At 42.1% G+C, this 14,795-nt stretch overlaps 1 protein-coding gene across 2 annotated transcripts; it reads left to right on the plus strand.

Moving 5' to 3' along the window:
• The first annotated feature begins 408 nt into the window (after positions 1–408).
• Positions 409–14,795, plus strand: sigirr (single immunoglobulin and toll-interleukin 1 receptor (TIR) domain). Of its 2 annotated transcripts, none has more exons than XM_023795742.2 (9): positions 409–711; positions 6,080–6,275; positions 6,795–6,925; positions 8,051–8,191; positions 8,404–8,547; positions 8,950–9,052; positions 10,026–10,176; positions 12,584–12,826; positions 13,061–13,198. In XM_023795742.2, exons 1-8 carry the CDS (start codon positions 639–641, stop codon positions 12,779–12,781), a joined length of 1,137 nt encoding a protein of 378 aa, XP_023651510.2. In that variant the 5' UTR covers positions 409–638; the 3' UTR covers positions 12,782–12,826; positions 13,061–13,198. The 2 variants fall into 2 exon arrangements, with proteins under 2 accessions (XP_023651510.2, XP_023651509.2); XM_023795741.2 differs by having other exon boundaries at positions 418–711; positions 12,584–12,767; positions 13,061–14,795.

Here is a 14,795-nt window from a genome sequence, read left to right on the forward strand (position 1 = left end):
ATGTTTGTGCATAATTATTGAATGAAATGAATTAAAATATATACATTAGTAAGGGGTTGAGATAATTTTACTGTTAGAAAACTCAACATATCAAACTCCCTTTTGATTAGCTTTTCTTTTTTACTTTATTCACATATGCTCCTGGTCCCGCCCATAAGTTTAGTTCATTGCAGCTACTGAAAAAGCGACCTGAGACTTTGTTTTTACGTAACATCTGCACAAACACACTTAGATATTCAGGAGTCATGGGTCTGTGTTTAATTTTACAACACGGATATTCAGGAGTCATGGGTCTGTGTTTAATATTACAACACGGATATACAGGAGTCATGGATCTGTGTTTAATATTACAACACAGATATTCAGAAGCATATATGGATCCATATTTATTTTTGAACATGCTCGTGCAGCACGAGAGCCTTTACCGCGCGTACTACACACCTGGGCAGGTGCGCGTCCCTATCACGTGACCCGGGCAGGTGTCCCCGTCACGTGCCTCGTTTCACTTTCCCCTTGAGCTTTGGGTCTACGCGGATGATAGTGATCGGTGCTGGCTTGCGGAAAACGAGAGAGCTGCAGGTCTGATCCTTTTAAAACTTGCCCTCATACTTTATAAGTTCCGGATCATAAAGGTGACGATGAGAAGGACTCTGGCGCCGCTTCTGCTCCTGACGCATATCTTGTGGGGAAACGTTTCTGGAAACCCTGCAGGTAAGATCGAACTTAACATGTCCTTTGCCCCGCTTCATGGTGCTGGATACGATGAAATAACTACTACCCCCGGACAGGAAAGCTTTAGTTAAATCGTGGTGATTTGATTTGACGTGTTGTTTTCGTAGTTGTGGACGATCTAAGGTCGTAATTAATACGTGTCGCAGAATAAATATCTTCCAATGACAACTGATACGTAGGTACTTATGATGAAAGACTATTAATATTTAAACTACTGTATGAAGTCAGTCGGAGAGGTGACTGCAGTATCTAAGGTCTCTACAGAAACAAATAAAAACGTTTCTTTTTCCTTTTTGTAAAAGTGTCCCCACTGTCCAGCATTTCTGTGGTTTACTATAATATAGACACTGGGGTGACTGTGGTTCTCATGTGACCTTTGAACCTGGCAAAGCTTCAGTTAATAAATCACTCTTTTTAAACAAACAGAGTGACCAAGAGTAAATCCAGGATATGGGTCCCTGTTTATCCCTCTTTGCAGGCTTTCTCCATAAACAACATGTCAGGGAGGCCGGGTGGTGCTGTTCCACTGTCCTCCAAGAGGAGGGTATGTCTGGGAGGCAGGGCGGTAATGCTCCACTGTCCTCTAACTGGAGCTAGTATTCGAGAGGCTGGCTGGTGCTGTCCCACTGTCCTCGAACAGGAGGGAATGTCCGAGAGGCTGGCTGGTGCTGTCCCACTGTCCTCTCTGAGGTTGTCAACATATTACTTGTCAGCCTTATACTAAGGATCCTTATGAACTGCTCCCCTTTTCAGGGCATACTCAGATCTCAGGTTCACCTAAAGCCCCATAAAGATGGGGAAAAGCAAAACAATCCAGCTCAAAGAGAAAACGACTTTATACCCCACTTACAGGCTGGTCTGGGTGCAGTCCTGTTGTACCAACCCATCTTTATGGTCTGCCAGTGATTTCCCACAAGAGTGACATACATTTAAATGGGCTGAAACACTGGTGTTAGCTTCACGTTGAGCTGCTGACTTTTTCAGCAGCATCTACAGCTGAGCAGCCTGTGTCCGTGACCTCACTGTGTTTGCACAGCAAACATTAGCTGTAGGCTGTGCACTTAAGCCCAGTCCTTTCCTGCTCCAGCCCACATGTAAAAATGCAAGGTTAAGCTGGACATACAGTAAGTTTATGGTGATGGGCACACAGGTTGGGATAAACTGACTTATTTTTCTATTGGGCAGGAGAGGAGCTCTTTATTGCTGGAACGTGAGAACAGAAGATTTCACTTCTGAAGTTGCTCTTTACAAAGCCTCTAAGGGCCATTGGAAGGAGAAAAAAAATCAATGGAAGAAAAAAAACATCTTTTTACGAGATCCTACTTGTGCATTATCTGGCAAAACATTAATTCTACCCTTTGTGCTTTGAATGAACACGATGCAGTTATTAATAAATGTTATTAATAAAAGTTCTGTGGCTGCAATATCTTACAACAAAAGCCAGCAACACCCTTTAATTTTTCAGATTTCTTCAAGGGCAAATTCTTTATAATACATGTGACATAAATATTTGAATGGTGACAATGATACTTCATGCTGAATAGCTGTTTTGCAGATGCTCACTGTAAAAGTGGCCATAATGAATGGAGAGATAATGAACTTACAAAAATACATAATCTGAAAGTTTAATGGTGTGCATAGTCTCCCCTAATCTATTGCTTATACCATACCTTACTTGACATGTTTATACATCATTTAGTTTTATAGTTATTAGTCCATTCGTTCTACCCTTTGTAATTTGAATGGACACAGTGTTATAGTAATGCAAAATTATCACAAGATCTCACAATTTAATTGTCTTAATTCCTCTCCTTCCATTTTTCTCCTCCCATTAATTGTTTTTCTCTCCCCGTGTCCCCGTGTCCCCGTGTCCCCGTGTCCCCGTAGGCGGTCTGCATGTCTTCTGCTCTGCCTGAAAGCCTGAGAATTCTATACAGCCGAATTACATTTATTCTATTTAGAAGATGCCTTTGTCCAAAACAATGTATAAGTGAGAAATACAGCACATCACGAACATACATGTTGTCAAGGAGTCTACTAGGCAGAAGTACAGCTAGACTGAGCTTCCAGTGAATTCCCAGCACTACCAGCAGTTAGATGAGTACATGAAACAGAAGTGGCTGCAGGTCCACCTTAAGGAGCACTGGTAGGTTGCAGTAGATGATTTCAGCCAGTCACGTTCGTACGCCATTAAGCCTCCCTCTGCTTGCAGTGTCACAGTGCCAGCCCGCTGATTGTTTCTTTCTCTCCGTTGTTTTGCATGGAAACCACAGGTCTAAAGGCTGCACATCAGTATGCAAGTGATTGGCTGCAGTTTTCTCAGCTTTCCTATATATTTTTATGTCGCGTGCAGCAGATCTTAAATGTTCAGAGGGAGGAAATGCAAAGCAGCAGCCGTGATGCAGAGCGGTTTGTCTTTCTGAGATGTACTCGTACCCTGGGTTGGTAAGGTCAGTAAGTTAGTCAGTGAGCCTCTCTTTCGGCAGCATGCAGTGATGCAGTGCGGTTTGTCTTTCTGAGATGTACTCGTACCCTGGGTTGGTAAGGTCAGTAAGTTAGTCAGTGAGCCTCTCTTTCGGCAGCATGCCGTCAGTGACCCGTTCCCAGCACAAATAGTCATGCATTTACATCATGCATAGCTTGCATAATTACATTTCTGTCCATTTAAAGCTCCACAGAAGTTCTTTGGTTAGGGTGCAGTAACAGGTTCCTCCGGGCGTTTGTGAGGTTTTGGCTGGTTACAAGCTACCCAGTGCTGCTCCTCTTTGTGAGCGTGTGGTCAATGTCCTCTTTGTATTACTGGACCAAGCCATGTGGACAAGCTCTGTTTCCCAGAGGCAGTGGCGCTTCATCGGGCCCTGCTCTGCTCATTTTGGAGCTTAGATTTAAACCCTCCCATTGCCTGAGGTCCATCCTGTTCAGAAAGGCTGTGGAATAAATGAGTTGCTTTATTCCAATGTGCACTAAGCATCTCAGACCCAGGAACTAGTGTATTTTTTTTTTTTTTTTTAACTGAACTGATACTGTCTTTATGATACAAGAGCAGCGTTCTAACAAATTGTAACCAATGACATCACAAGTCTTTGCTCAGGTCTCTAGTTACTTTAAATCACTTCATCAGGAGAGTAATTGTCAGAAATTGGCTTAATGGCTTCTCCTGCACATTAGTTGAGAAGCAGAGGGTGCCTTTGTCAATTGAAAGGTAGGGTTACCTGCCCAGGCACCAGGCTGCAATCTCAGGTGACCTTCTCGTATTGCAAGGGCAGATGACTCGGTCTGGCAGCCATCTCTGGGTTTGTAAATGGCGCTGTGGGAGGTATAGCCCATGACTCCTGTCTTCCACGGTCTTTGTTTTTTCCCTTCCTCTCAGACAGTCCCGCCTTTTCTGTAGAGCAGGAATTACATGGATTTATTACGGTGCTCCGTTTACTCATTTTGAACCTTTTGGCTTTTCTGCTGCCAGACTTTGGCCCAGGTCTGATCGCTGGACCTTTTACATGCTTGGTTCTTGGAGCACGATTGGGGATCCCACCTTCATGCTAAAACCAGGGTACAGAGGACACCATGGTTCCATTTCTTCCTATGAATGTCCTGCGAAGGTTTACAGCTGCGATCTGTATGAAATCCCATAGGATCCCAACGTGAACTAGAGTCCTTGGGCCTTCCTGATGACACAGCATTAGCGTGCCGAGTGGTTCCTAACTACAGAGGTGCAATGGAGCGTTTCTCAGCTGCTCTGGTCTTCTTGTAGCAGGAAAAGGTCATAGCATTAAACTTGTTGGTTAATGATTGAGCTGTGAAACCAGTGGGGGCGTTTGGTTAACCTGGAGTAAACCTGTCAAACAGTTTTTAAAGGGGAATTAAGCTCAGAAACTACTGTTCCTACTGTGGCCCTATTAGATCTGGCCTCCTAATCATCCCCTGTATCTAATTGGTGATTTCTCTCCTGCCCCCTCATCACCTTAGCTACGGTGTGGTGAGCGTTCTGGTGCAGATTGGCTGCCACCACATCATCCAGGTGGGGGTGGGGGCTACACAGTGGTGGTGGTTGAAATGGCTCTCCATTGGCTCTGTAAAGCACTTTGGGTGTCTTGGAAAGCGCTATGTAAATGTAACATTCATTCATTCATTCATTCATTCATTCATTCATATTAGACAATAGACAGTATTTTGATATACTAGCATATCATCACTGTCCAAAGAGAAACATGTATCTCTAAAAATTTTATCAGGAGCATGAAAAAACACATTTTACAGAAACTTTTTATAGAATAAATTTCAAACAAGCTTAGCACCACAAATACAGCCAGTGAACGGTTTCATGTTTAAAATTTATGGAATTCCATGGATTGTTGTCCACGAGGCAAATATGTCAACAAGATACATACTGATAATAAGTTAAGCTACTAATCACACTTTATATTCACAATTAATGATGTTAGTTAGCTGACTAATTAGCTATCAATGTTAAGGTGTTAAAATTAATGATATAAAGTAATCCATACCAACAAGCATCAAGACAACAAATGTTACCTATTACAAACATAAACACTTGTTAAGTAGATGACTCCATAAAACATCTTTTCTTTGGACAATTATATGTCAAACAGGGCGTATTCCATCAACATTAACAAGTTACAATCGTCAAAAGGTGGACATACGCAGTTCAGACAGTGATGGTGTGCAAAGCAGTCTTTATTTTTATCCTCTTGTCACAATTCCAGAGTAATTTGTTTTTTTGCATTTGTGCAGGAACCCAAAATATCATGGCAGTGGTAACATAACTTTACTTCCGCTTTGTGCTTCCGTGTAGCAGGACAGACTAGACTGGTTTTGATAGCTCAGATTAGACCAGCTAAAGGAGTGAGTCACGCTAGCCAGTGAGCAGACCACAAACATTCCTTACCTGAAGGCAAACGATGCAATGATACATTGTTTAAAGAGCTTGGTACTGGGGAGTGGCCTTTTGGGTCTTATCAGATTTACTGAAACCTCAGCATTGACATGAAATAAAGGTTTATATCCATTTGAACAAGATGGAGAACAGGTACACTGGAATGTGTTGATTTTCACGTATCCCATCATGCTCTTCTTTTTAAGACACACACACACACAGGTGATAGTGAATCTTGAGGTCTGAGTGCAGGGCTGTCCATCTATCCAGTCACCTGGAGTACTCTTTTGGGGGATGGGCAGGCTTGAGGGTCTTGAGATTTGAGATGTGATCACGGGATTCAAACCGGCAACCTTCTGGTTAGAGGCACAGAGTTCTAAACCTCTGAGCCACCTTCTGCCCCCCCGAATGCTGTCTTGCTGCACTAACAGAAATCATCATCTGCCACCACAGAGTCCGCATGCTCCCAGCCCCCTGTGTTTGTGCCCGCCGACGACAATCGACAATCGACATTGGGCTCCACCGTGACCCTTAACTGCACTGCTCTGCTACCGTGGGACCCCCAGGAGCCACAATGTGACTCCACCTTGCACTGGATCAGAGATGGGAGTCTTCTGTCCAACCTCACCAAGCAGCAGAACCTCTCAGAGTGAGTCACTTTCATTATATAGTCACCCCCCGCTTCATGGGGGTTAGGGAAGCAGGCCTGCTGTGATCTGGAAAAACCTTATGGAATTTCTTGGACCCCTTGGCGTGAAGAGGGAAGCGATCCTGGGATATATTAAAACCGTGTTGGGGAAAGTCGCAATGCAGAAGGGTCGGCTGTACTGATTATGCTGTCCATTTTCTCATGTATGCAATATCATGGGCGCAATTATACAGTACTAACTTCATGCATGGTGGCACTATGAACATACTGAGGGTGTTTAAAGTAGACATATGAGAGACAACCATTGATGGTTGATGGCCAATGTTGTAAGTTCTATGCCAGGGATGAGAGTCACCTGGAAGAGGAGAGAATCCTGGATAAAACATCAGTAGAAGTTTACCGATTAAAGGAATCTATTTTAGCATAGGTTGACATAGATCCTGCTGCTGTGTGCTTTAGCAAGTATTTTTAAACAACTGAGTACTGATCCCTGTCTTAAAAGTGATGACCTATCCTCAGGTTCCTCCACAACACATCGCAGAAGGTGGTGAACAGCCTGCTGGAGCTCACGCTCCGTGAGCCATCTGACTTCGGCTTGTACATCTGCACCGTGAGGAACATCTCAGCCCAATTCCAGCTCCAGGAAATGAGTAAGAAAAAACCTAGGGCCTTTAATGTGGACAGATGACTAATGTATATGTTGTGCGAGACTTTTATTGAATCTGTTTTATTTTCTACTCTGCTTTGTTGGTTCTTTGCTTTGAGGATTAAAGACAAACATGTATTGACCAGGATTGTTAATATGGCTGGTAAAATTGCAGAAAGTAAGCAGGTGCAGTTATCATATCAGATCAGATCTGTGTCGAGCATTAAGCTTTTAAGTTCTGCACCCTGGTAAAGCTTACAAGTATTAGGAATTTTACTATTTTTCTATTCATATAGTTGTATGTAGACCTGTTGAATGTCTTTTATTGTTTTTGGGATTGCTGCAATCAAATTGTCGTCAGGAATTAAATAAATTGACTTGACTTGAAAGATCAGCGCAGTGTGGAGGATGGGGCCTCCGAGAGTCATCCTCCGGACATATAGGGGGGTTACACAAAGTTCACAGCCATTTGGTTTCCACTGTTCACAATGAGACATCTAGACCAGGCTCTGCCTTCCAGGAAGTTCTGCCAGGAGTGACCTGGCTTTGGGCTGCAGCTTCACTCACAACAGTGTCCACTGGCTTGACTTGGCAGTGGATTATACAGTGCACACAGAAAGTCTTGCTTATTTTTGTAAAAATGTTGTAAATTTATTGGTTTTGTAACAAAAGTACATTGACGAGCAAAGTTTAACACATCTGCACATATCTTCCACACACACATTTTCTTTATGGCTGCTGTGATTAGTCGATATCTGAAGTATTTTAAATTGACGCATCATTTAAAAAAAAATTTTTAAAGAAATTTTTTTTATTTCTAAAATGCCTCAGTTCATTATAACAAATGTTTTCCTTCAATATCACTATTCTATATATATATTTGTAAACAAACTAATAAAATAATGATTTTTGTTGTCAATCCAATAAATTATCAGTATTTTTACTGAATTAAGCAACTGTCCCAAGACTTCCTGTGAGCACTGTATTTCCTATTTGTGTGTTTAGCTGACCAGCTCATCTGAAGGGTCCATGTTACATTTACTAGCTTTTAGAACTTAAATACTCTTTTGTTGGATGCTGTATGCAGTTTAACATAACTATTAAACATAGGTAACCTCTGTGTGTTTAGGAGCTGCCAGTCACATGGCAGTGGTCATTGCAGTGATGGTGCTCCTCGTCATCCTGGCCTTGGCCATCTTGATCTTCTCAAAGTGCCACCTTGACATCAAGCTCTGGTATAGGAACACCTATGGAGACTTTGAGATGAATGGTGAGCATTGCGATTCTGGCAGGAGAAAGACCTCCCCCAGCCTACTGAGTCATCGCTCACCATCCCACACAATCCCAATCTTTCACTTCACATCATGGTTAATCTCATTTACTTCATGATTGCTTCCCTTTTGGCAATCTGGTGGTATGCCTGTGGCATCTGGGATGAGGATCGTCCAGGAACCTGATCACTTCTCTGTCCACATTTATCAGACGGCAAGTTGTATGATGCCTATGTGTCCTACGCCAACAACGAAAATGACCGGAAGTTTGTCAACTTCATCCTAAAGCCACAGTTGGAGAACAAGCAGGGATATAAGCTGCACCTGGATCATGGGAACATCTTACCTGGTTCAGGTAATGTGAATGAGCTGTAGGACAGTTTGAAGGTGAAGCCAGGATTATGCAGACCCGTCACTGTGAAGATATTTGACGACCTCCTGGAATATTCCTAATTCCTAATCAAACAGAAGGCACAGCTTTCTCTTATTGCCCAGCCTCTCTCTTTTAACATTATTACTGCTTAACTAAACATTAATTTTGCCCAGTTAGTTTAATCAAGAGCTTAATAGGTTTGGTTGACCAAAGTTGACAAGTCCCAATTTCGAGAACCTCAGGTTAGGCTTCACCTTCCCTTCCGGGTGACTCTGATCACAGAGGATTGGTCACCAAGTCCTAATATAAGTACCCCACATTAGGCGTCACGCCCCCTCCTGGATGATTGGTCACCGGCCGATGCTGATCGCTTCGTGCCCACAGAGCCGTCCGCAGAGCTGCTGATGAACGTTAGCCGCTGCCGGCGCCTCATCGTGGTGCTGTCCCTGGCATACCTGGAGCAGGACTGGTGCACAAGCAACCTCCGGTAAGCAGCTGAAAGCACAGAAACCAGCCTCCTACCAACTGGCACAGTGCATGAGTGTCTGATGCTAAAGAGGAGCATCAAGTGTTTAGCAGGTTTATTTTTATTGCTTTTTATCAATTATAGCTCTACTTATAAAATGGAGGTATTCTAATACGGTGTATGTGGTATCACTTCCTATGAATGCCATGTCCATAAGAATCTATGAACATATTCATAACACATTATACTGCATTCATAAAGCATTATAAACATGGTTATATATATATATATATATATATATATATGACATAATGCATTATAGCCACGTATGTTATGTATTATGACTGCTTTAGGAAGCTTCGTCTATAATGCACTATAGATACTTTCATAATGCAGTACAAAGGATGCTTATACTGACCATTATAATGCATTATAAATGTATCTGTGGTGCATTACAGATGTGAGCTTCATTGGAGCTTATGAAGTATTATAATCAACATTTTAATGCCTTATGACTGTCAGTAGAAGATGCTGTAATGCATTATTCTTTATTAATTCGTATACCAGCCATTATAATGCATTATGAAGGTATCTATAATGCATTATAGGTGCATTATAAATTTCACTGTTTGTTTCAGTCAGTGATACTAAGAGAAATCTGGAGAAGTCAGATTGGGGATTACTGAATGCCATATCCAGTAAAGAAGCTTGTAAAGAACACACAAGCGCTAAATATTGTTTTAGCTGTACATTGCATCTTTCTACCTCTGCATAACATCCTCTTTAAAAAAAAAAAAGATCTTAAATGGAGAGAATTAGCAGGGTCCAGGGTCTCGAAGCCAAAGATAGATTTATATGCACAAACATTCACGCAACAGCACATTTAAAAACAAAGAAACAAAATGAAGCCGCCCGCCTGTGTTTTTTCTTGTGGGTCTCGCGGGTCACACTCGGGGCTCGCTGACATGCATAGGTGATGTTCGTTTGTGCACAGGGAGGGCCTGTGGCGGCTGCTGGAGCTCTCCCAGAAGCCCATCCTCATCACCTGGGAGACACAGAAGCAGCACATGGGCCCAGACACGCTGCGGCTGCTGCACGACAGCAGGCAGCGGTTCACCATCCTGACCTGGAGCTCCTACTCCATGGTGAGCTTGCTGTGCTGAGGAGAGACCGAGAGACTGCAAAGCACTGAGGGAGCTCCACAGACACACAGTCACCCAAAGATAAGCAGTCAAGCTGCCTTCTCTGCAGGTTGCCATAAGGGGAAAATATGCAAGCTGTGTTAGCATTACATCACTTTCACTAAGGTTGCAAAGGGATGGAAAATTCCTGGTAAATTCCCAAAAACTTTCCATGGGAAGTTAAGATGGGGAATTTTGAGAAAATTCCAAGTTGATTCCAAGTAAGTGAGCTGAGTCGGACCATTTCAACGAGCTGTGGACCTCCGCACCAGCTGTCAGATACGGCAAAGAAAGCAAACTGTATGAATAATACAGCATAGATTATGACTTATAAGCAATGTGTTTTGATGCAGATGCTTATTTTGCAATGTTTTTACACACACAGTTACAAGCATCTGGTTACACAATGATATCACTATTAGTACTGTCAAGTTCGGCTTCTTGCGATTCTGAGGGTACATATGTGATTTCTGTGCGTCAAAGGGTTCTTACACTCAAACAACGCATTGTGCATCGATTTGATTCCAAAGGTTAAATTGTCAATCAAATGGTGTTATCTGGCTTTTATTTAGCATATTTGATTTACTGGATGGCTAGCTACTGTATAGAAACATTGATTTAGTATTTGTTGTTAAACTTTAATACCGAACTTAATCCGTTTAGAACTCCAGATCGAATCCTAAAAAGTTCGAGTTCTGATCAAATTTTCCCCATAAGAAATAATGGAAAACCAATTAATTGGTTCCCGGTCCCAAAAAATTACACCCACCTAAATATGTTTTTTTAGCATGTAAACACAAAATGAACCGGATAAAACGAGAAGAGCAAATACTGTACTAAAAACATCTAAGCACATTTATCAAAACAGTAATTTGTAAAGTAAGAAAATAAATGTATCCAAACAATGTGTAAAGTTAAAAAAACAATCTGTCCTGCCCCGATCGTCTGCTCCTTCCGTGTGCCACGCCCCCTCGTTAACCTCATGTGGGATCCCCGTGTGATCAGCTGTTTCTGGTTGTTGTCATTAGTCCTCTGTATTTCGTCCGCATTTCAGTTTGTTTCCTCAGTCTGGTCATTGTATTATCCGTCTGCGTTTTGCCTGCCTTACCTGTAAGTAAACCCTGTATTCCCCGCTACCATGACGTCTGCGCCTTTGTCTCCGTTCCGTCCCCACTCCGCATGACAATATTATTATAATTAAACGTATTAATGGTTTATTATTAATATTAAAATAATTAATAAGAAATCTTTATTTTTAAATGTATTTGTATTATATAATAATAATTGCTGTAACTGCATTATTGTCTAAATGTATTTTTACTGTCTAAATATATGTATACAGCTAGTGTAAACATGCACGATGCTATCACAGCGAATGCGAGGCTGAGACTGAAGCGTTACCCTTTGTTTCCGCTGAGAGACGTGCCACGTGACTCATTTCCCCACGCGTCGGCGTTTACGGTTTGAATTCTGAGATTCAGATCGAGCTCTAGGTAATTTTTTTTTTCTAACTGGTTGATTCGACTTTTAAGAAATTCGAGTTCTAATGACTTTGAGAACTGAGGTACCACTGTATATTTAACCCAGCAATATCATCAAAACTTACTTGACTGGATGTAGTGCTGGGCTCAAATGCAGTAGTATGGCTTAAACAGTCCTGCTCTAGTGTACAGGATCCTGGAAATTATCTGTGCATGAGATGGAGGAATGCACACTGTAGGGTAAATATTCATCTCAACTTGCATTAAATCTGTTTGTTTTAACCACGATTATGCTGCAGGATGTTTTTTATTTCAACTACATTTAAGTTCCCTGTCATAGGCCAAAATGAAATTTTGCACATTTTGAGTTTATTCCTGTTACTTCCCATATGTTCCCATTTATTCCCATGGCAAGTTTCCAACTTTAAAAATTCCCCAAATTTTGCAACCCTATCACTAATTAACAGATTAGCTCAGCAGACTTTACAGATTCACTATTAAGCATATGCACTGAGAGCAGCTCATGTGATGTGGGGTGAGTGGAGTGGAGTGGAGTGGAGTGGAGGGGGGGGGGTTAGGCCTCAGTGCCTGTAATCAGAAAGTTGTTGGTTCTAATCCCAGAACGTTCACATCTCTGTTAGGCCCTTGAGCAAGACCTTTAACCACCTGAAAAATGGCCCAGGGTCCTGGATGGACAGCAGACCCTGGGCCCTCTTACCTCTATATATGCGTGTGTCTTAAAAAGTAGAGCATGATGGTATATGTGCCAATTAAAATATTCCTATGAACTTGTGCAGATGGCAAGGAAAGCACTGTTTTCATCATGCAGTATCAAAGCAGTGTGACTGTACCTACTAAACATTATATGCTTCTGGTTTTGTGCTCTCCAGACTCCTTCGTCAGCGTTCTGGAAAGAGCTGTCCCTAGCGCTGCCCCGGAAGATGGCCTATCACTGCCCCCCCATGACGACCCCCCAGACGCTGCTGCAGGATGACAGGGACCCCATGCTCTCCCTACACCCAGACTACCTCGACTGCCACCCCGACCCCGACTGTGACCCATCGGGTGACCTTGGTACGAGTACCTAACCAGTCTGACTGTGGCTCAATCGTTGATGGTGTCATCTGTTACTGGTCAGTGTCCTTCATGTGCCCAGCCCATAACTCACGCACTCTAACACAAAATTGGGTTTGGGCTCAGGGGGGTCCAGTGTTTATGCTTATAACCCAACAGTTAACGAGCCCGGTCACTGATCCAGTGAGTTCACTAGTCATCTGTTTCCAAGCTGAAGTCCACTAAACACACTGATCTGTAAACTCGGTAATAGTGCACCACAGTATTGTAATATACCTCCACTTCCTGTCCAGGGCTACAACTCCCCGTCTACAAGACCCAGAAAAGCAGAGCTCCCAGCCTGCCGGCTGCCCCACCTCAACTACCCCCAGTGGCAGAAGCAAAGCCCTTCGATATAGACGTCTCTGACCTAGGCTCCAGGAACTATGGTGCCCGTGCTGACTTCTACTGCTTGGTCACTAAGGAAGATGTCTGAAACCTGACAAGCTGACCTGCCAAACCTGCCCTCGCCTTCATTTTTCTAACTGTGGTGAGACAAAAATTGAACTGTCCAGGTAACCACTGGTGTACTTGTACTCCTGCATTACCCAGTAGAAGAATTGGGAGATCAAGGATTGATGTTGAGGGAGGGAGTTGTCCCTGGCACCTTTTTCAGACTGGTCCTGAATCCTCATCACCAAGTGCTCCGGTCTGAATGAAAGGCCTTTTTCCAACTCACTTCCAGCACTTAGAGCTCTGATCTGTGGTGCATGTGATGCAGGTGTTTGTCTTCGCACTGCCTTGATCTTGCACTGGGTGGTGCTATGGAGCAGAGCAGAGTGTATGCAGAGTTTAACATTTAACTCGGTGCTGAAAGGACCTGGAACCTACAATAAGATGTGTTTTGTCTGAAGATGATTTGAAGAATGATTTAATTTAATTGAGAATCTAATTTAAGTACTGGAAGTAAAATAATTTGTAACATAACTTTTGACAAACTGAAACCCCTTTGGAGAGATTTTGTGACTATTTATGTGTATATCAAATTTTTAAAATTATATTTCATTATTGATTTCTACTTTTATCTCGTATTTAATGAAGAGTTTAAGCACATAAAATAACATTTTTGTTGGTTAAATGTTAGTGTGTAGTTTTGAAGTGTGGATATTTTGCTTGTTGGGAAAAAAACTAAAAAAAAAATTTTTTTCTTATGCTTGTTATAATGGAATCTGAGTCATTTTCATCAATTATGTGTCAACTGGCTTGTAAATCTAGTGGGGAAAAAAACTGTTTAAGAAGGTCAATTCCCAGCTTAGGAAGCTGTGGAAAAATACATTTCTGTGAATTTATGAACCCTGGGATTTTCAGCAGATCCACCAAAAGGTTTGAAGACCATCAGAGCTTTGTCTGAATCATATGTTATTTTACGAAGTGTATCAATAATCAAATGTTTTCTATTTCAGTTATCATTTTAGACAGCAGGGGGCAGCATAAGCATGTATTTAAAAGCTTGATCGTCAAGCTTAAACCTTCACAAAGGGATAAACTAAAAAATACTGTCTTCTGTATATGTCAAATGAAACTTTATTTCCCATTTTTACAAGTACAATGGTACCTCAGTTCGAGTTTTGCCCATAAGAAATAGTGGAAAACTAATTAATTTGTTCCCCGCCCCAAAAAATTACACCTAAATATGTTTTTTTAGCATTTAAACACAAAATGAACAGGCTAAAACAAGAAGAGCATATACTTTACTAAACACATCTAAGCACATTTATCAAAACAGTAATTTCGAAATTAAGACAATAAATGTATCCAAACAATGTGTAAAGTTAAAAAAAAATGTGTCCTGCCCCTATCGTCCGCTCCTTCCGTGTGCCACGCCCCCTCATTAACCCCGTGTGGAATCCCCGTGTGATCAGCTGTTTCTGGTTGTTGTCATTAGTTCTGTATTTCGTCCGCGTTTCAGCTTGTTTCCCCAGTCCAGTCATTGTATTGTCCATCTGCGTTTTGCCTGCCTTACCTGTAATTAAACCCCGTATTCCCCAA

This window comes from Paramormyrops kingsleyae, chromosome 13 (assembly GCF_048594095.1).
Source record: "Paramormyrops kingsleyae isolate MSU_618 chromosome 13, PKINGS_0.4, whole genome shotgun sequence".
NCBI classification, from domain to species: Eukaryota; Metazoa; Chordata; class Actinopteri; order Osteoglossiformes; family Mormyridae; genus Paramormyrops; species Paramormyrops kingsleyae.

Bases quoted from the DNA above. Each gene is read 5' to 3' on its own strand.
- sigirr (XM_023795741.2), top strand. From the start codon at position 639: ATGAGAAGGACTCTGGCGCCGCTTCTGCTCCTGACGCATATCTTGTGG. The intron at 6,926-8,050 runs GTAAGAAAAAAC...CTGTGTGTTTAG, and splicing joins ATTCCAGCTCCAGGAAATGA to GAGCTGCCAGTCACATGGCA. The intron at 9,053-10,025 runs GTAAGCAGCTGA...GTTTGTGCACAG, and splicing joins TGGTGCACAAGCAACCTCCG to GGAGGGCCTGTGGCGGCTGC.